The sequence below is a fragment of the Nansenia antarctica genome, assembly GCF_963989245.1.
Source record: "Nansenia antarctica genome assembly, chromosome: 7".
Taxonomy (NCBI): domain Eukaryota; kingdom Metazoa; phylum Chordata; class Actinopteri; order Argentiniformes; family Microstomatidae; genus Nansenia; species Nansenia antarctica.
This window is the reverse complement of record NC_137677.1, coordinates 2,633,435-2,653,570: the sequence shown is the minus strand read 5'-3', so window position 1 is coordinate 2,653,570 and position 20,136 is coordinate 2,633,435. Positions and strand designations below refer to the sequence as shown.

Here is a 20,136-nt window from a genome sequence, read left to right as displayed (position 1 = left end):
AGTTAGTAGCAGTCAGTTGGTTTTTTAATATCCCAGATGTTTTTTGTGATGTGTTTGTTGGCTGCGACTCACCTCATGTGACATCTCAACATTTCACAATGGCAGTTTCAGTATGTGTTACTCAGTGTTCGCTCTAACTATATTCATTTCCTCAGTGTTTGGGGTGAAGTTTTTGACTCCTAAGTGTAACTGGCAGTACCAGTACCAGGAGCAGCACAGGAATGTTGGAGCTTTTCCCCGACTCTCCAAAATGTACTGAATTATTCCTGACAGCCCGGAGCCTGTTGGAATGGCATGATACGGCATCTGGGTTAAATTTAGCCTGGGATTAGAGATCCAGGACTTCTTCTTTAGGAGTGTTCCAGAGATTGCCTTTGCCTTTGATTCTCCAGGCTTTGAGTTATACTTTGTAGAATTCCAGGTGTAGAAGAAGCCAAAGTGATGTGGAGGGGTAAGATCAAGATGAATTAACCGCTATTGCCCTGTGGGGGTTACTCTTCATACCCGTGGAAACTCAGGTCTGTTTGACCTAGGCTTATTTCTGAACATGAAATTACAAAGTGTTTTGGGAGTGTTTTAGATGTTTCGTGGGGATTTGGAATCTACCAAATAACATGTTTGTGTAAATGCTAAATGGACTGCACTTATATAGCGCCTTTTTTGCTGCTCCAAATCGCTTTACAACGGCCTCTCATTCACCCATTCACACACACATTCACACACCAATGGCGGCAGGCTGCCATGCAAGGCGCCGGCCGGCCCGCTCACTGGGAGTAATTTTGGGGTTCAGTGTCTTGCCCAAGGACACTTCGACATGTGGCCAGCCGGGGCTCGAACCACTGATCTGCCAACCTTGCGATCATTAGACGGCGACTCTACCTCCTGAGACACAGCCGCCCCTGTGTGTAAAAGGAGAGAGTCCCTTGTAAAAAAAAAAACAACGTTCCTCCCTAGTGCGTGTGCTTGACTGTGAGCATGCAGCCAATGCTGCAGATGCCTTATTCCCACTAGCCCGAGGCGCACGCAGGAGTCTTCTCAATCACAGAGGAGGAGGTCTGGAAATAGAGGCTCTTGGTTATTTTCTCTCTTTTATGCCACTTGAATTCGTAAAACGAAAGAGAATAAAAGGTCCCAGAAAGGTTGAAGACCGCCAAAGCACATTTATTTAAACTTGAAAAAAAATAATAATCTGGATCTAATTAAAATTCTTAACATTCCCCGCGTGCCTTAAGTTTTGCCAAAGGTCTTCACGGACTTTGTTTAAGTCTCTCTCTTTCTCAATAAACCTAAATAATCCTGTTTTACACCGCACGCACACCTCACACACATGCTCTCTCCTGGACCACATTTCTGCCTTACAAAAAGCTTTTTTCTCTTTAATGCTCATAGTTACTATACGAAGGCAGAGAACGATCTGAAACTCATTGTGCTGCCAAGTTAGCGTGTTCTTACATGTTCTGAACGCTCACCCACCAATAGAAACAGGTTTAGGCAATTAAGAAAAACTCTTGCAAGAAACTACTGCAAGAGATGTTTTTGTGAAGGAATGTGAAGTCTTTTTTGTGATTGCGCAACTTGTGTGGTGAGGACGATGTATGATCTGAAGGGAGAATATGACTCTGGGTTTACTTGTTAAAGAAAAGCTGTCCTTGCTGCCTCTGATGGTAGTGTCAATGTTACGGTACATGTGGGAAAACTAGGGTTAGGGTTAGGTGCTAGGGTGACTTGGTACGTGCTGGCATGTCTAACCCTAACCGTAACCCTAGCACCTAACCCTAACCTTAACCCTAGCACCTAACCCTAACCTTAACCCTAGCACCTAACCCTAACCTTAACCCTAGCACCTAACCCTAACCTTAACCCTAGCACCTAACCCTAACCTTAACCCTAGCACCTAACCCTAAGCCTAGTTTTCCCACATGTACCGTATTCCCACATGTACCGTAACATGAAGACCAAACATGTGGATACCTGCTTTGTTTATTATTTTTGATGGAGAAATCATATAATTTATTTTGAGTAGGCTAGTGATGGTAGACAGAGGAACACATGATGTTTACACTCCATCAGTGCAGCGCTGACTGTCACGGGGATATTGAGAAATTGAGTGTTTTGTATGTGTTCGGGGATGAGAGAAAACGCTTCATGCTTATGTAAGGAAGTTGTTGAGTTTGATAGTGGAACGCTCGCCATGGAGATTGTTTTTGGATTCTGTGAAATTGCTTTGACCCCCCAACCTTTTGCTTTACAAAAATCCAAGCTATCGACAGAATGTAAAAGAAAAAAAGTATGATGATCATCCTAAGGACTCTGGATTAGGGTTTTTGAAAAGGACACCCATGATGCATTTCACTGTCATCCATGTAGCCTACTGTATATGAAGCCAGGAAGTGATGTGAGTCAAGGGTTCTACAAGCACCGTCTATTAACCTATCCTTCATATAGGGTTCCTATAGCTGTGTACGTTATGGCTCTGTGACCCCCCCCCCACCTGGGGAGCTATGACAGGCACCAGACAGAAGCTGTGTGTCATGACTCACGTCCATGTGACTCACGTCCATACCGTCTAACGCTGACAGACGATGGGAGACCTCCAGGCCTGATGATGATGACGCTCTGGCCCCTGGCCTCAGCGCTAAGCCGTGTGTAGGCGAAGTGTGTGTACGCCCGACAGACAGAGGGGCTCTGAGATCATCAGTGCCCTGTCAGCAGCAGCACAGTGCAACAGGACAGGACGCCTGTCAGCACAAAACACGCATTCCTCACCACTACCACATCCTTCCTCTGCCGCTCCGCCGAGGGACACAGGAGGCTATTTCTGGGGGATACGGGGATGAGAGGGATGGAGGGATAGAGGCAGAGAGGAAGCCTGGCCGTGGGGGATACTATGGTGACCTCACAGGCTCCGCCATGGGGGCCAGTTTGCATTGTACCGCTAGTGGCAGACAGTGAAGGACTCTGGGTAGTGTCTGTGCTGCCAACGCTTCCTTTGTTTTAGCACTTTATTTTCCTACTATGAGTGGCGCACCCCCCTGAGAAGCTGTTTTGAATTCCACTGTACTGTACACTATAAGGTTATTTTTAAGTGGGGGCTTATTTAGGTATTTCTGAAACACCTTTGCCCCCCCCCCCCCCCTCATGTTCTGGTGTGTGGAAGCTATGCCGGATGTCATGGAACCCTGCTGGTTTAGAAATAATAAACGTTGTTTGGGTGACTGTGTGTGAATGCAGAATTGTGTTGTGAGTATGTTGACCTTGTTAGATAACGTCCCAGATGGCAGCTGGCAATGTGTTTTTCGCAGGCTTGTGACGGCAGCACTCTTGTAGACTAGTGACTAAGTTCGCGATCACTGGGCAAAGGTCATTTCAGTGAATGTTTGTGTATCAAAAAGTTATATCATCTGCTGTCTTTTTTAAACTACTACTTGCTTAAACTACTAACCATGCACACAGAGAAAACAGAAAAACATCTACGCACAATTTCAGGTATTCACTAAATCAGTTAAATCAGTAACCCCACAATCAGGGTAGCGCCCACCCCTACCACCACTGGCCCTGGGTTCCTTCAAATCCTCTCTTTATTAGAGAATAATGAACCAGGGATGTGATTAAGCTGGCGCTATCTGGCCTCTGGTATTCTGTGTGGGGGATAAAGTCTGTCCGGTACCTAGCGGGTTGGAAAGGTACACATACCTCTACAGCTGAGTCATACAACCCCTCCAACCCCCCCCCAAACTGTTACTGGGCCTGAGTGGAGCTGAGCACTCATTATCAGCTGCAGGCCGAGAGCCTATGTGTAATGTTGCCAACCGCAAAGCAGTGTTTCTCAGTCTTTCACAGTCTTTCACAGTCTTTCGTGCAGTCTTTCGCAGTCTTTCACAGTCTTTCACAGTCTTTCGCAGTCTTTCGCAGTCTTTCACAGTCTTTCACAGTCTTTCACAGTCTTTCTCAGTCTTTCGCAGTCTTTCGCGCAGTCTTTCACAGTCTTTCTCAGTCTTTCGCAGTCTTTCGCGCAGTCTTTCACAGTCTTTCTCAGTCTTTCGTGCAGTCTTTCTCAGTCTTTCGCACAGTCTTTCGCGCAGTCTTTCACAGTCTTTCGCAGTCTTTCGCAGTCTTTCGCAGTCTTTCACAGTCTTTCACAGTCTTTCTCAGTCTTTCACAGTCTTTCTCAGTCTTTCTCAGTCTTTCGCGCAGTCTTTCACAGTCTTTCACAGTCTTTGTTTCTCCCTCTCTTCTGCCCTGCCCCCCCACTCCCCCCCTCTCTGATGTCCGTGGCTTTCAAAATGGTTGGTATTTAGGGGGGGCAGCCACTACCACAAGCTACTCTGCCTTGACCTAAGCCCTTGACCTTACCCCTAGCTGTGCACTCTCTCCAGTGACCCCCCCCCCCCCCAACCCCACCCCTCCCCTCTAAGGACACTGTCCTGCGTTGGCATAGAGATGGTGTGATGTCATCAAGGGTTTGTGTGGTTTTTTTCTCAAGTCTCCTGTAGCCTAGCCTGCCTGTAGGGGGTTCTGTCAGCCCCCCCCCCCCCCCCAGCGCTGTGTTGTTCCAGGTGTGTGCCCTCCTCACAGGGACAGGGTGCTGCGGGGTCCCGGGTCTCTCAGCATGCAAACACAATGCTGTTTGTTGTTGCTCCACGCCATCGGTCCTGACCAGCTCTCTTTGATGCATTTTTAGACCCTTTTGAGAACCCTCCTCTCTAGAAATATGAAGGCTGTCTTGCGGGTTTGCGCCCATCATCGCTCCTTATTCTTTTAGCATTCTGTTCTTTTGTAACAACTAGACTTCTACTGCCCCCCAGCACTGCGTCTCCTGAAGACACCCGCTTTTCCCCTCTACTGTGTCCCTAAAAACTTCTATTGACCCCCTTGTACTGTTTCTCCAGTGTCTATATAAACAAAAAAATAAAAACTAGGTTTAGAAGAAGGTGATAGAAGAAGGTTTTTCCTTCTATCAGTGGCCCCAGGCCTGAGCTGGATTACTCTTCCTGCTACGACTGGTGGATTGATGATTCACTTGCTTAGTCAAATGTATTGATTGTAAGTCGCTTTGGAATAAGGCGTCTGCTAAATGCCAAACATGTAAATGTAAATGTAGACTAGTGAATTAATGTGTTCCCCCCCCCCCCCACACACACACACACTTCTGTTTTATGTCCTTGCGCCTTTGTGTATGTATCTGAAGTATGGATTACGTCACACATGGCATGACTGGTCTCCAGTACGGTGAACGTAGGCTCTAGCTGATAGCTCTAGCTGATAGCTCTGCTGATAAGCTCTGTGTTTGTGTTCCAGGTGGAGGAGGGCAGCAAGGCGGCGGCTGTGAGTCTCCAGGTGGGAGACGAGATCGTGAACATCAACCAGGTCCCCCTCAGCGGCTACAGACAGGAGGCCATCTGCCTGGTGAAGGGCTCCCACAAGACCCTCACGCTGGTGGTAAAAAGGTAGGAAACCACTCCCCCATCCCCCATCCCCCCCCTGTCCCCCCTGAGCCTGAAGCTACACACACACGCACACACACACACACACACACACACGCACACACCTGCTGCTCCCACTGCTGGTCTCTCGTTCCCCTCTGCCCTGCCAGCCAACCGGTTACCATGGAGACACCTCTAACACAGCGATGGGTGCAGAGGAGCAGCTATGACGGAGGGAGTCTCCTGGCCTGCGCCACTGTGTTGTGACTGGATGTTACGGGGGGTTTTCACTCTGTCGTGTCAACCCGTACCAGGCTCTGTTCAGTGACTAAACAAGATTCAAGATAGCTTTATTGTTCCGTCACACAGTGACGGTGACAGAAATTCTCCTTCGACAGGCAGAAGTGCAGCTCAAGAACACAGTTTCCACATTAAAAACACACATAGGTCACATACATTAATACATACGATACAAATTGTATAGCAGTGTTTATAAAATGTAGTGGTGCCTATTTAAAAGGTCCAGTCATAAAAAATAAAAATAAAAAGTGTTATGGTTTTAAAAAGCTAAAATGTTGTGGTTTAAAAAGAGGGTCAAGCCTGCTTATTCTATAGCTCATCACAGTTGGTAACAGATATGTTATCGCCAAGCTTTTTTTGGGGACAATTTGAGATATAATTTCGAAAATACTAATATCTTAGCCAGCCACAGTAAGAGTTCAGTTGGAGCTAAGCGTGATGAGCACGTGAGAACCATACTAGTGTGTCAGTGGTTCAGCTCTGCATCGCTCGGGATCTTTTGCCTGTAGCAGGATAGTCCTGTTCTGCCAGATTCTGTGGTGCAGTTTAAGAAGAGAAGGTTCAGGGTTGTTGACACAATTTCCCAGCATGTGGCCAACGACATGAAAAGGAGGAAGAGCTGGGTGGTGGTAGTGACGGTTGACAGCGTTCTACGCATTAGATCACACCCCAGCAGGTATGACACGAAAAAACGGAAGAAGATGTTTCATGCAAATAATGTAATCTGGCCCTGATTCATGTGTGGCTGGTTCCTGTCCCCTTCTGTCTGCTTCATTGACTCGCATTGTATTTGGATTTCCTTCCCCTGCACGTTATTCAAACATGCCTAGCTTGGGTTTGTTTCGATGCATTTATTAATCAACGCCACTGCTTTAGGTTTTTATTAGGCATTGGAACATATACTAGTAGACTAGTCTTATCTGCTGATATAATATGATCTACAAATGTCTAAGTACAGATGAAATAATAAACGGTGACATCTCCAGTTGGATTGATGTGCTCATTCATTGGATGGACTGCACTTATATAGCGCCTTTATCCAAAGCGCTTTACAACGGCCTCTCATTCACCCGTTCACTCACACACATTCACACACCAATGGCGGCAAGCTACCATGCAAGCCAGGCGCCGGCCGGCCCGCTCACTGGGAGCAATTGGGGTTCAGTGTCTTGCCCAAGGACACCTCGACATGTGGCCAGCCGGGGCTCGAACCGCCGATCTGCCAACCTTGCGATCATTGTCTAATGACTCTACCTCCTGAGCCACAGCCGCCCTGTGCTGTCTTATTCGCCGAAATAAAGCGAGAGAATAAAACCTGTGAACTCATCAGCGATGTCTCAGGTCACAGCTGCTTGCTCAGTATTTGGTTATGATGCCTAGGTCTAGGATATTCACTTCACAAGGGGTTTATTCATGCCTTTATTTGGATGTTTGGTTTGCCTATGCATTGTTTTCCCTAATATTTGAATATTTACGCCAATTCAACCCCAACGTGGTCCGCGGGTAATCATCATGGCGCATGCTGCTGCTGTTGCTGGTGCATTCGCAGTGAAGGGAACCGATGCGCTTTCTGATTGCGTCTTCTACACTGACCAGGGATCAGAATAGAATGCGTGCCCGACCCATCCACCTCCAGTGGGACAGGCAGATCCGATAACATTCTGTCCTGGCTAGAACGTGCCCCACAATGCACCTACAGGCCACATTCAGGTGACCGGTAAATGGTAAATGGACTGAGTTATATAGCGGCTTATTCCAAAGTGCTTTACAACGGCCTCTCATTCTCCCATCCACACACACCAATGGCGGCCAAGCTACCATGCAAGGCGCCGGCCCGCTCATTGGGAGCAATTTGGGGTTCAGTGTCTTGCCCAAGGACACCTCGACATGTGGCCAGCCGGGGCTCGAACCGCCGACCTTGCGATCATTAGACGGCGGCTCTACCTCCTGAGCCACAGCCGCACATACAGGATGACCTGTCCTGGAAGACCAACACACCAGCCATCATCAAGAAGGCACAACAGCGGCTCTACTTCCTGAGAGTCCTCAGGAAATACCACCTCAGACAGTAGCTGCTTGTGACCTTCTACCGCTGCACAGTGGAGAGCATCCTCACCTACTGCATCTGCGTGTGGTTCTCCAGCTGCACAGCCGCAGAGAGGAAAGCGCTCAGAAGATCACCGGCGCCCCCCTCCCCTCTCTGGAAGAGCTGTACAACACACGCTGCCTTAGGAAGGCTTCCAAGATCTCCAGAGACCCATCCCACCCTGGGAACGAACACTTTGTTCGGCTGCCCTCAGGCAGGCGGTTCAGGACCATGTCCGCCAGGACAAATAGACTGAAGCTCAGCTTCTACCCTAGGGCCAATCAGGCCCTGAACACAGCAAAGACCTAGGTTCTAGGCCCTGGACAATCTAGACAATTTGATGGCAGCTACTAGATTGTAATCAAGTGCAATACTGAAATACAACTGTGAACATTTCAAACCTGCAAACTGCGACACTTTAAATGAATGTGCAATAATACTATGTGCAATATGACAACCCTCGTGTACCGGTACATAAGGTTCAGAGATAGGAAATGTTAGGATATTTATAGCATAGCATAGAGTACAGCACAGTGTTTTTTTTGTATAGTATAGTATAGTGGATAGTGTATATAGCCTTTATTTATGTAAACCAGCTCTTTTCCTTCTTGTTTTAGTATTTTTTTTCCTAGCACCAGGGGAGCCCCCCCTCCTAAATTTCGTTGTATGGTACCTGTACTGTATTAATGACAATAAAGACCATTCATTCATTCATGACCGGTGTTCCACATCCCTTTTTCTCTCTTTGTCCCTTTGTGATGATGTTTTTAGTTAGCACGGTGTTAATTCTAAATTCACACAGAGGCCTGGATCGATGCTTCCCTTTTCCTCTCGTCCTCCACTCTCTGCCTCACATGACAACACGGCCCAGACTGACACGCTGGGCACGGGACACCGGTGACATTAACAATTGGATCCTGTCTCGTTAGCCAATGTCAAAACTCGGACCATAACCTGACATGTAGGCTACAGTACCGTACTTGGTGGTACAACTGCTGAATCATTAGTCAGAAGTCCAGAGGGCTGCGTTAACACACGGCTCCATTGTGCGGCGAGACATTGCTGCCTTTGTCTCTCCTCCCTGTCTGGGTTTCACAGTGTGTTGTATCATATCATAATGTTAGCTCTAAACAAACACTGCTCTACGAGGAAGTTCACTGAGAGTGTCTATCTCCTCACAAAGGCTTGGCTGTGCGTTCCTCAGCGAGGCTTAAGACTGCTTTACTCACAATAGCCTTTTCTTTTTATATGACTATAAGGGGGACTTTCCCTCTGTGAGGAGAATTTACCCTTTTTCATTTATGGTAAATGGTTAAATGGACCGCACTTATATAGCGCCTGTATCCAAAGCGCTTTACAACGGCCTCTCGTTCACCCGTTCACACACACACACACACATTCACACACCAATGGCGGCAAGCTGCCATGCAAGGCGCCGGCCGGCCCCGCTCACTGGGAGCAATTTGGGGTTCAGTGTCTTGCCCAAGGACACTTCGACATGTGGCCAGCCGGGGCTCGAACCGCCGATCTGCCGACCTTGCGATCATTAGACGGAGGCTCTACCTCCTGCGCCACAGCCGTCCCATTTCAGATCGGCTCTAATGTCACGCTGAAGCTCCGAGCTGATCAGTCAGACAGACACTGCTACATGCAACTCTGACACGATGATCCAAACAGCTAGGCCTACATGACAGTAGAAGTGGTTAATTGGCATTGATATAACACCTTGCCTGGCCTGGTGATGGGATAGGGGGTGGAAGGTTTCTGGTGGTGTCGCCTCCAGCCAATGTCATATTGTCTCAGAGGAATGTGTGACATCCTGACTGACCCTCAGTTCCCCTGAGGACAAGTTTCAGGCCTTTTGTTGGGTCTTTGACTCGGGACAGATTTAGCTTTGATTATACGATGTGCACAAAATGGCACCCGCAGCCGATCATTTTCCAAGGCCACAAAAACAAACCTGAGTCTTGAATTAGAACACAGAATGGTGATACCGGGTCATTACCGGAGCCTCAGTGTAGGGAAGAGCTACATTCCTACATGTCCCTCCTCCCGCCTACACTCTCTGTGTGCCTATACAGTAGATGCCCTAGCACACCTTCCTTACATGTAAGGCCCTGTCCCAGAGGGGTGGGTACAGTAGAAGTGGATTTGACTGTCGTGTGGATCGGTTGGCGGTTGTCAGGACCTGCTCCCTCTCTCTCTCTCTCTCTCTCTCTCTGCAGGTGTGGCCTTTCCACCGACAGCAGCAGGGGGGAGGAGCCTGTTATCCGTTTTGCGTGCGGTGAACTAATGTGTAACTATGAGGTAATCAGGAGGAAAAGAGAGGCCTGTCATGCTCAGGTGTGTGAGAGAGAGAGACAGGTGTGGTTACCTGTGTGGGAAAGCATCACTTATCATTTTAAGAGTGGTGGTGGAGCTTTGGAATTTTACAGGAAGGTGAAAGCTTTTAAACAGACGTGTGATTTTAGATGATTGAAACCCTCTCTTCTTGCCACAAAATGTTGTTGAGCTACCACATGTGTTAGTGCCTCTACTGCTTCTTCCTGCTTCTACATAAAGGCCTAGCCTATGTCTTGCCAAGTAGTTCAAGCTGAACTTTGAACCCTCCTTGTTCTTGTAAATGTTATTGTTTGAGATATTGTTTTGGTTTGATACACTTGGTTTAATCTGCCTCACTGGTTGCTACTAGGTCATTTATTTGTTGACAATCATTGTCTAAGATCCTTAGCCCCCCCCAGCTGAATCTGGTGAATGCATTTGGGTTTTTGCCTGGTCAGACAAGCTGCTGGTTATGTTCAGTTTCCATGGCTTGGTCTTTCTCTTAGGGGAGAAATCATTATTCAGTAGCTGTTAATTACATGTTTCTATAGAGCAGTGATTGTCTAGGACTTGGGTTCTGTCGTGCTAGTGTTTTCCTGTAGGATCAGTCTCACCATTATTGGTTATGTCTCTTTTGGATACCCCAGTAATCAGTAGTTGCATTTAGGACTATAGTCTTTTTTCTCCCAGTGACCTCGGGTGGTCTACAGGAAGAGGATAAGTCAGCCGCAATGACCAGTGGTGGGTTTTCGCGAAAAGCTTTGCAGCTAAATTACTGATAATGGACTTTATCTCTTTTGGAAATCCAGGCCCACTCCTTCTCTCGACCGGCAATGTTCTTAATTTAACAAATGTCATTAGATCATGCACACACAGACAACGTTGATTTTACAGTTGTTACTCTCTAGCAGCTTTTGAGGTAGCTGTACAAAGCTTCTGTGAAACTGAACCAATATCTGTTTTTAAATGAATGCAGTTTTGTTTATCACCTTTTGGATGAAAGGAAAGGTGCATTTGGGTACTATTAAAACCTCCTAGAAGTTGGATGTTGTTGTTAGCCAAGAAGTTATTAATTTTCAGCAGACATCTCTCACAAAATACAGCTGTTTATTTATCTTTGCTCAGTCTGAAAGTGAAGGTTGATGGCCATCTAGTGGTAAAAATATTGTGCATGTGCAGTTTAGTAAAGTCTTCTCTCGTTTCACGTAGGCTTCTTCTATGATTAGGGACGCTATCATTTTTCCAAAATATCAATATCTTTATCAACGTTTCTATCGTTTTAAGAGAAAACATACTTGTAGTAGCCCACAGATTACAGACGACACAGACACACTTTGCCCCTGCCACCTGAGGTCTAGATCTGGGGATGGAGTTGATGTCTCTCTCTCTCTCTGGGGGGATCAAGTTCCTCTGGAAGGCCAGATCATCTTCACACGGCCATGAGGAGCCGTGGCACCGAATGTAACCATAGAATGAATAAATCATTACCCCATGATACCCCTGGATTGGGTTTCTCACTTCTGCCTCAGTTGTAAGTTACATACAGAAGTGTCCTCGGTTCTCGGTTCTTTATCCGTAGGCAGTAGATCAGTGAAAACCAAATGTAGAGGTAGGAGGTGAATCGTGACGTTAGAATTATAAGGTTCTATCTCCATTTTTGTCAAAATTTAGTTTTTTTACATAATCTGATCCATTAGGTGTTTATTAATGCCTGTGTGGTGTTATTTTTAAAATGTTTACATTTTTGAGTTAGTAATTCATAAAATACAAAGGTTCCATCTCACAAAACATAATGGAATGTAAAAACTTTGACGCTCAATATCTCTGAACTACCCTAAACGGAGATAGAACCTTATCATTCTAAACGGAGATAGAACCTTATCATTCTAAACGGAGATAGAACCTTATCATTCTAAACGGAGATAGAACCTTATCATTCTAAACGGAGATAGAATTCCAAGCTCACGAAATGCTATGTATTTTTTGCATATTTTGTTAGTGTTTTAAAACTTCACTTGGAACTTACTAGGTTGTGTTTCACTGACCTTGCGCCTTCTTCTCAAACAAGTATGTAGGAAGCTTCCTTATGCAAAGTCTGAAGACTCCATTAAAGGAATCCTAATAGTCAGGTGATCAATTTTCCTCTTGCGAGTGTTTTGCATGCTGTAGTTGTCTACACCTATCACTTAGTCAGGTCTATCAGCACAAGTCCACACCTTCGACGAGGCCTGTAGTAATTCATGCACCCTAAACAAAAACACCAACATTGACCACCGATGATTACTGATCTGTGTTTGTTTCCATTAGAATCCCTCAGGTTTGGGGCTCGACAGGTTTACGGCGTAAGCTACGTCAACGCTCCATTGATGTTCCTAAATCAATGTTCCTCTTAAATGTGGTTTGTTCCATTGCCAGTTGCCAGTGAGTTGACATTTAGTGATTGAGGCAGATTTAATTGGTGTTACAGGAAACCATTTGCTGGTAATTTTAACATTATGACAATGTTTGCATTGCTTTGTGTGTTAATAAGGTAGTTTATGGCAACGTCTTATAATGAAACCAACATCACTCATAGTAAGTGTTTCACCTCCCCTACATGCTGGTGATTAATACTGAAACTTGGCAATTGCAGAGTAAAAGTTTAATATCTTTGTTTTATCTCTTGAAGTATTGAATCATCTGGGGGGACACGGTTTGGTGTTGTGCATGGCAACCAGCATTATGGTGTTGTCCATGGCAACCAGCATTATGGTGTTGTCCATGGCAACCAGCATTATGGTGTTGTCCATGGCAACCAGCATTATGGTGTTGTCCATGAGCAGCATTATGGTGTTGTCCATGGCAACCAGCATTATGGTGTTGTCCATGACAACCAGCATTATGGTGTTGTCCATGGCAACCAGCATTATGGTGTTGTCCATGACAACCAGCATTATGGTGTTGTCCATGAGCAGCATTATGGTGTGGTCCATGACAACCAGCATTATGGTGTTGTCCATGACAACCAGCATTATGGTGTTGTCCATGACAACCAGCATTATGGTGTTGTCCATGACAACCAGCATTATGGTGTTGTCCATGACAACCAGCATTATGGTGTTGTCCATGACAACCAGCATTATGGTGTTGTCCATGACAACCAGCATTATGGTATCTAAAGTGTGTATTAACTAAAGTGTGTATTAGCTTGAGACTTTCTCCTCGTCTTCCATCTTTGACGGCAAGCTGTTCCCTTAGCCGTGCTTGTCCTGACTTAACACGATCTATTACATCATCAACCTCAGCTGATATGAGCAGTCATGGGGTAGATTGGGCCATAGGGATATGAGAGGGATATGAGTATATCAAAGCATGTTGAATTTGCTACAGCTTATGAAAACTCTTTAGGCTACATATCCTGTTGCTTTGGCTCAATCCCCCTCTTCTTTGTAGTTTATTCTTTTATCTGTGTTTCTGTTCTGTGAATTGTTGACTTTGAAATAACTTAATTTGAGTTCCAAGTGTCTTTGAGCAGACTGTCATTCTGAACAGGATTCAGGCATAGCTGTCCCTTTGTCCCAGTTGGAACACAGTAGACATACAAGAGGACCAACCGCCCGCCCCTGCCCTATTTAAGAACTTGTGAGGTTAGAATTATAAGGTTCTATCTCCATTTTTGTCAAAAACATTTTTTTTTTACATAATCTGATCCATTAGATGTTTATTAATGCCTGTGTGGTGTTGTTTTTAAAACGTTGACATTTTTGAGTTAGTAATTAATAAAATACAAAGGTTCCATCTCACAAAACATAATGGAATGTAAAAACTTTGACGCTCAATATCTCTGAACTGCCCGAAACGGAGATAGAACCTTATCATTCTAAACTCACGAACTGCCAATCCCGGTCAGTACAGAGACAGAGACAACTAGGTTGTCAGAGAGCACATTTCTGCACGAGGCACCCTAAAAAGACTGGTCTTCATCTCATTTTTTTTCCAGTGCAGGAAAGTGATTTGGACAGTACAGAGAGGGAGGGAATGACCTGAACATTGATTGTCCTATAATGCTGAACTAAACAGAACTAAACAGGGGTAATGGATAGTGTATGAGCCTGGGTAGTAGAGGAGTGTGTCATGCTGATGTTGTATGGGCTCTCTTAAACCCAGACAAAAGAGGCCCAGGTGTGGGGGGCCGTGGGGGGGGGGGCCGTGGGTCAGCGCAGGCAGACGATGACTCGCGGCTCGGTATGCCACTCAGCCCAGGAATGTGCCGGTCATTACGGGCTGCTCACGCTTCACCTCTCCCGCCCGCCGTACATGACTGGCCTGATTGTGAGAGGCTGCTGAAGAAAGCCTTTGTAAGACCCCTCCTCGGGGACCGTCGGAATCAACCAGATCACCTCCAAGTTCCAGAATGGAACCCGGAACCCTCAAGCTCAGCATTTTCCTTCCTTCCCAGCACTGTCTAGTGTTGCACTTAATTATGTATTATTGTCACCCTCTGCTAAGTGAAAAAAAAGCTGCCAATTAAGTATGTATGCCTACCTAATTATCTTCAGTTTTTTAGACACTGTTCAGAGGAAGCATCTCTGTTGTTTTAAGCAAGTCTAATGGTCAGGTTTAACCACGAAGCTGATTTGACATCAAATGATCAAAACAAATGTTGTTTTTGATGAAGTACTCATCAAAAACGTTTTTTTTTTTTTTTTGCATTTGGTTCATGTGTGCTCAGACCAGAGTGATGTGTGTTATTGGGCATTTGTTTATGTCCTCAACTTCAAGTATGTCTTGAGGGGATGCTCTGAAGGTAAAACATGTTGGTATGCGTTTTTTGACGTGCATTTTTTAATGCAGCATGTATTTGAATGTAGAAAGAATCTAAATGGCCCCTGTCTGGAATGCATGCTGGAAGGGTCCACTCACAATAGATCATTGTGAAAGGTTGTTTTGTTAAAGCCCTCCCATCAACTTTGGGCCCAAATAATTCTTCACTAATCTTCTTGCCTGTCACCAGACCACTTGTTTGGGTGCCAAGGAAAGTTTTAATCAAAACTTTGTAGGTCAAGCTGTAATCTAAGTCTGTGTCTCCCCCCCCCCACACAACGTTTCTGTTTAAACACCGATAGGATCCAGATGCCATCGGTGAAGTCTTGTAACCTGCTGCTAGATGTTATAGAAGCAGACATGTCACCTTTCCTACTTCTAATGTGTTGTTTTGACGGGTCAATCTGACCCGTGTTCCTGGCACTGTTCTTAAGAGGCTAGCAGAGCCAACAGGTCACACTATTAAAATGCTTGTTTTTTTATCAATTCCTTTAGGATTTATTACTAGGTTTTTATCAAGGCATTTTTTTTATGTCACATTCCAAACAGACTATCCAATAGGGTTACAATATATAAGGTAAGGCCAGGGTTTTAATTGTGGTAAAAAGTGACACCTGGTTAATTTGTGCTATTTGATTATATTTGTTGTCTTGTGTCCTAATTCATGTGCTTCTGACATCCAGGCGTGGAGGAGGTGAGGTCGTAATACCCCTCTGGGTTTCCTAGTTACCTAGCGCTTTAGAAACCAGAGTGCCCTCGCACCAACACTGATGAACTTGTTACCATAGTAATGAGAGAAATGCATGTCTGCCTCACAACAGGGACAGACAGAAGGGAGAGTCCAGCATTTCAACCCTTCATTAGCATACAAGCCCCGAGAGCCAATGAGAAGACACAAGGTGCTGGATTACTCTAAGGGGGGACTGGTCTCTGACAATACCTCCCTCCTTCCTCCCCTATACACCCTGCAGCCTTCTTCTTTCAGGGGTAAACCCCCCCCATAATCCCCAGGGGAAATCTGCCCTCGGCTGAGACACACACACACACAGGCAGTAGAAGTTAGAAGTTAGTGACTATGCACTATGCAGTGAAGGAAGTCTGTGTGTTGTAGATAGACCGCCCGTGGACCTGGTACTGTGCGTTTTGAAGCACCGGGGTTGAGGAGAGAGAGAGGGTCCACATGGTGATGACCAGAACCCCAGCAAGCAGTCTGCTGGAGTCTCTTTTGTCCCGGCCTGGTCTTTGAAGTGGCTGTGGAATGCGGTGCCTGAGGAGGAGGGCACTGGAGCACGGCCGTCCTCAGTCCACCACGTTAGAGGTCTGCAGGTCTGCTCCGAGGCCGACCGACAGCCTTGTTGTTAGGGATACGGCTTCCTTAGAAGCCTTCTGACGACCTGTGGGTAGAACGTTCAGGACCTGTGGGTAGAACGCTCAGGACCTGTGGGTAGAACGCTCAGGACCTGTGGGTAGAACGCTCAGGACCTGTGGGTAGAACGTTCAGGACCTGTGGGTAGAACGCTCAGCTCCCTCTCACACATGGGAGAACTTGGTGAGTAGTCTGTGAATGTAGTTTTTTCTCTATGTTTGGTTGGTTCACTGAATGTTGATGGGTGATTTGTTTTAGAAATGGTCACATTGTTTTTGGCAATCACATCTGTGGTGTGGCGTCTGCTCATGGGTGGTTCTGTGATGTCTTCTGTAATGTGACGACGGTAGATGGGTCAGTGGTAGGCTTAAATATGGGGGAGCTTTTAGGCTTAGTTATGTGACCCCGATATGATTCTGGGGATTTTTGGCTTGTCTGGTTTTTTGACATTCATCCATCACAAGGCGATGCATCATTCAGGTTAAGCCGCTATCTGCAAGATTCAGCGTTTCATTATAGTTAAGCTGTTGAATCCCACGAGGAAAAGGCCTTGTTGTGAAACAGATTACCAGCATCACCACTTGCTGGATCTAAGATTAATACTGTAGCCACTAGCCAGGCATAACATCAGTGAAGTATAACATCAGTAGTATGGCCTTTACTGTAGGCATAACATCAGTATAACATCAGTGAAGTATGACCTTTACTGTAGACAGAACATCAGTATAACATCAGTAGTATGACCTTTACTGTAGACAGAACATCAGTATAACATCAGTGAAGTATGACCTTTACTGTAGACAGAACATCAGTATAACATCAGTGAAGTATGACCTTTACTGTAGACAGAACATCAGTATAACATCAGTGAAGTATGGCCTTTATGGTAGGCATAACATCAGTATAACATCAGTGAAGTATGGCCTTTATGGTAGGCATAACATCAGTGAAGTATGGCCTTACTGTAGGCATAACATCAGTATAACATCAGTGAAGTATGGCCTTTATGGTAGGCATAACATCAGTATAACATCAGTGAAGTATGGCCTTTATGGTAGGCATAACATCAGTATAACATCAGTGAAGTATGGCCTTTATGGTAGGCATAACATCAGTATAACATCAGTGAAGTATGGCCTTTATGGTAGGCATAACATCAGTATAACATCAGTGAAGTATGGCCTTTATGGTAGGCATAACATCAGTATAACATCAGTGAAGTATGGCCTTTATGGTAGGCATAACATCAGTGAAGTATGGCCGCCCTTTGCTGCTCAGAGAGCTTCGGCCTCCCTCTTTTTCTCAATGCTTTTTAGCAAGTTGTTCGGTTGGCTATTATGTCCACAGGGTGTCAGTTGTTTATTTTTGAATGTGGCTCTGTGAAAACACAGTGAAATAAGTAGGGGTTTTCCACAGTTCACCCCTCAAAGCCCTCCCCCCTCCGGCCCATCCTGGCTCCACTGATTCACTTCCCTGGCATATCTGTGCCGGCCCAGCTGTAGCCCTGACAATATGCCTAATAAAACCACCTGATTTGCATGTCAATGGCGAGAGCGCCATGTGTGGCTAGCTCAGAGTGGCCCAGAAGCACAGAGTCGGAGGAGGAGGAGGAGGAGGAGGAGGAGGCAGGGAAGACGGAGCCTAACGTTGGCCTCTCTTTGTCTCCTAAATAGAGCTGTGTTGTATGTTATAATCCACCGTTTGCTTTCCAACCGGTCTGTTCAAAATCCTTCATGTTTGAATCTAGAATATTCTTACTTGATGTGGACATTGAAACAACAGTCACTCACTATGCCATAATATAATTCTGTTTTCTTATCCAAAGTGTTTTTGCAACAATGGATGAATTGCCATTTTGAAGGAAGCTAGCTGTTGTTTAGCCTGTTTAGCCAGCCTAGCCATCAGATCATTCATGGCTGAGAGACAGGGTGGATGAGGGGGGGAAAGACCCCTTGACCCCCATTGCTTTATAGGGCAGTAAGGGCTGGCCGAGGTCAGTGAGAATTAAAGCAAGGCAAGGCAAGGCAAGGCAAGGCTGAACCTTACAAGCTTCATAATGTTGCCATGATAGCAAGTATACCTCTATAGGTTTGTTAGTAAGCGTATATTTTGATACGTTGAAAAAGTGCTTTCAGAGGACCTACACTTTGTAAGGCACCGTTACGTTCGGCTTTCAGTTTGTTATCAGTTTCCAGTTGTTTTGAGAGGTGGAAGTGCAGGTATTATGACACATATTAGGGGGGAGGGTGTCAGCAGGTGAAATAGGTCACAAGGAAAAGGAGCTCACTGCAGTGTGTCAAAACCACAATACAAGAGCTTGAGTTGAGCCGGAGGCCTGGTGACCTAAATCTAACAACCGCATGTGAACCCTCAGAAAAACAGTCAATATAATACAAAGTTTACTGGATGTTCTTGTAAACTCGGTTACCCTATCATTTGTTTCAACAAGATAGTTGGGACAAATCAAGTTATATCCACTCGTATCTATGATACCTCCAAAGCTTCAGTGTGCCGGTGTGTCCGACTAACAGTGACATAGCTGAACGTCGTCGAGGTTGGAGAGGGACAGGATCTGTCTGGCAGACGACAGCTTGGCCACGGGGGGAATCGACTGAGCTGGGTTTGGCCTCTTAAGCCTCCCCCCATGCTGGGTCTCTGTCCCCTGTGGGGCCATATGGTCTGAGCACACCTCCGTCTCCGTCCCTCCTGTTCTTACATGGAGTCTGTGGTGTGAAGTAGGAACTAGGAAGTAGGAACTGGAACAGCTCCATCCTGCCTGTAGGCTGTAGTTGCCTGCAGCACTTTGTGTGTCAAGAATCAAGTTTAGCATAAGCCTCTCTGAAATGTGGAAGTAAGAAGCAGGAAGAGCACTCACTCGTTTGACCAGGAGAGGGGGCAATGACATAGTATATTTGCGAAGGACAAATTACTTTGTCGTTTGTATCCCTTTATCAAGGACAGTCAATTTAACTGTGTCTGGAAATGAGTTATAAGGGTGCCCCGAGGCTTAGAAAAGTTTGTCTCTTACCCCTTTTGATGTCTATTTGTATCTCTTTCTTTCTTCAAAACTAGTAAACAACACTAATGCAGCATATGTAGTTTTCCCCTGTGTTGTCTTATTGCACAAACCTGGACACCTTTCACTCATCAATGTCTCAGTTAGGATTTAGTGGGATTTATTTCCCTTATTAGTTGTGAGTTCAGCTATTCAGTGTGTGTATTCCTCCTCCCCCTGTTGCTTAGGAATATGAAAATGGTGGATATTGTAGCTCAGAAAATGCCCTCAGAGAGTGACGTACATGTGGCCAGGAGCTTTCTCACGAAGATTTTGCGAAGTTCCATGAGGTATGGTAACCGTAGTTACGAATAGCAAACCCATTCCTTTCCTCTCCTCTGCTACCATCCAATCAGGCGTGTTGTGTTCCCATGATCCCATTCTGTCTGTCGTCTGGTGATGTCATCTACCTACCATACCCTCCCATTCCATCTGTATCAACGCTGTCACTCAAACCCTGTCCTCTAAAGCAAACTTCCCATGATTAGTCACTTCTTACCATTATGTAGTAGCCTGTCCCTCATTGACTTGTCTTATGGGTTAATGCTCCTAGGCATTGACCCGACACACATTTCTGTTGGTGTTCCTAGCAAAGAAATCACAGCTCACAGTTACATTTGCCGTATTTTGTGCTAATTCTGCTATATGCATTGTTGTTTCACCCTCTTCCCACCTGCATTACAGAAAGAACCGCTTTAAAGGGTAGGTTTCAACTGCATGACTGTCAGTCTTGTTCGTGGTTTGTGATCCAGCCGCCTTAAAGACCATTTAAAACCATGAA

General features: G+C 45.6%; 1 protein-coding gene across 1 annotated transcript in view; it reads left to right on the top strand.

Annotated features, from left to right (window-relative positions):
• shroom2a (shroom family member 2a) overlaps window positions 1-20,136 on the top strand; it is a gene marked incomplete at its 5' end in the record, with an annotated part of 39,656 nt that overhangs the window by 2,937 nt on the left and 16,583 nt on the right. The window contains 1 exon segment of the mRNA XM_080535989.1: window positions 5,299-5,447. Within this exon segment, the coding sequence (XP_080392115.1) occupies window positions 5,299-5,447 (149 nt within the window).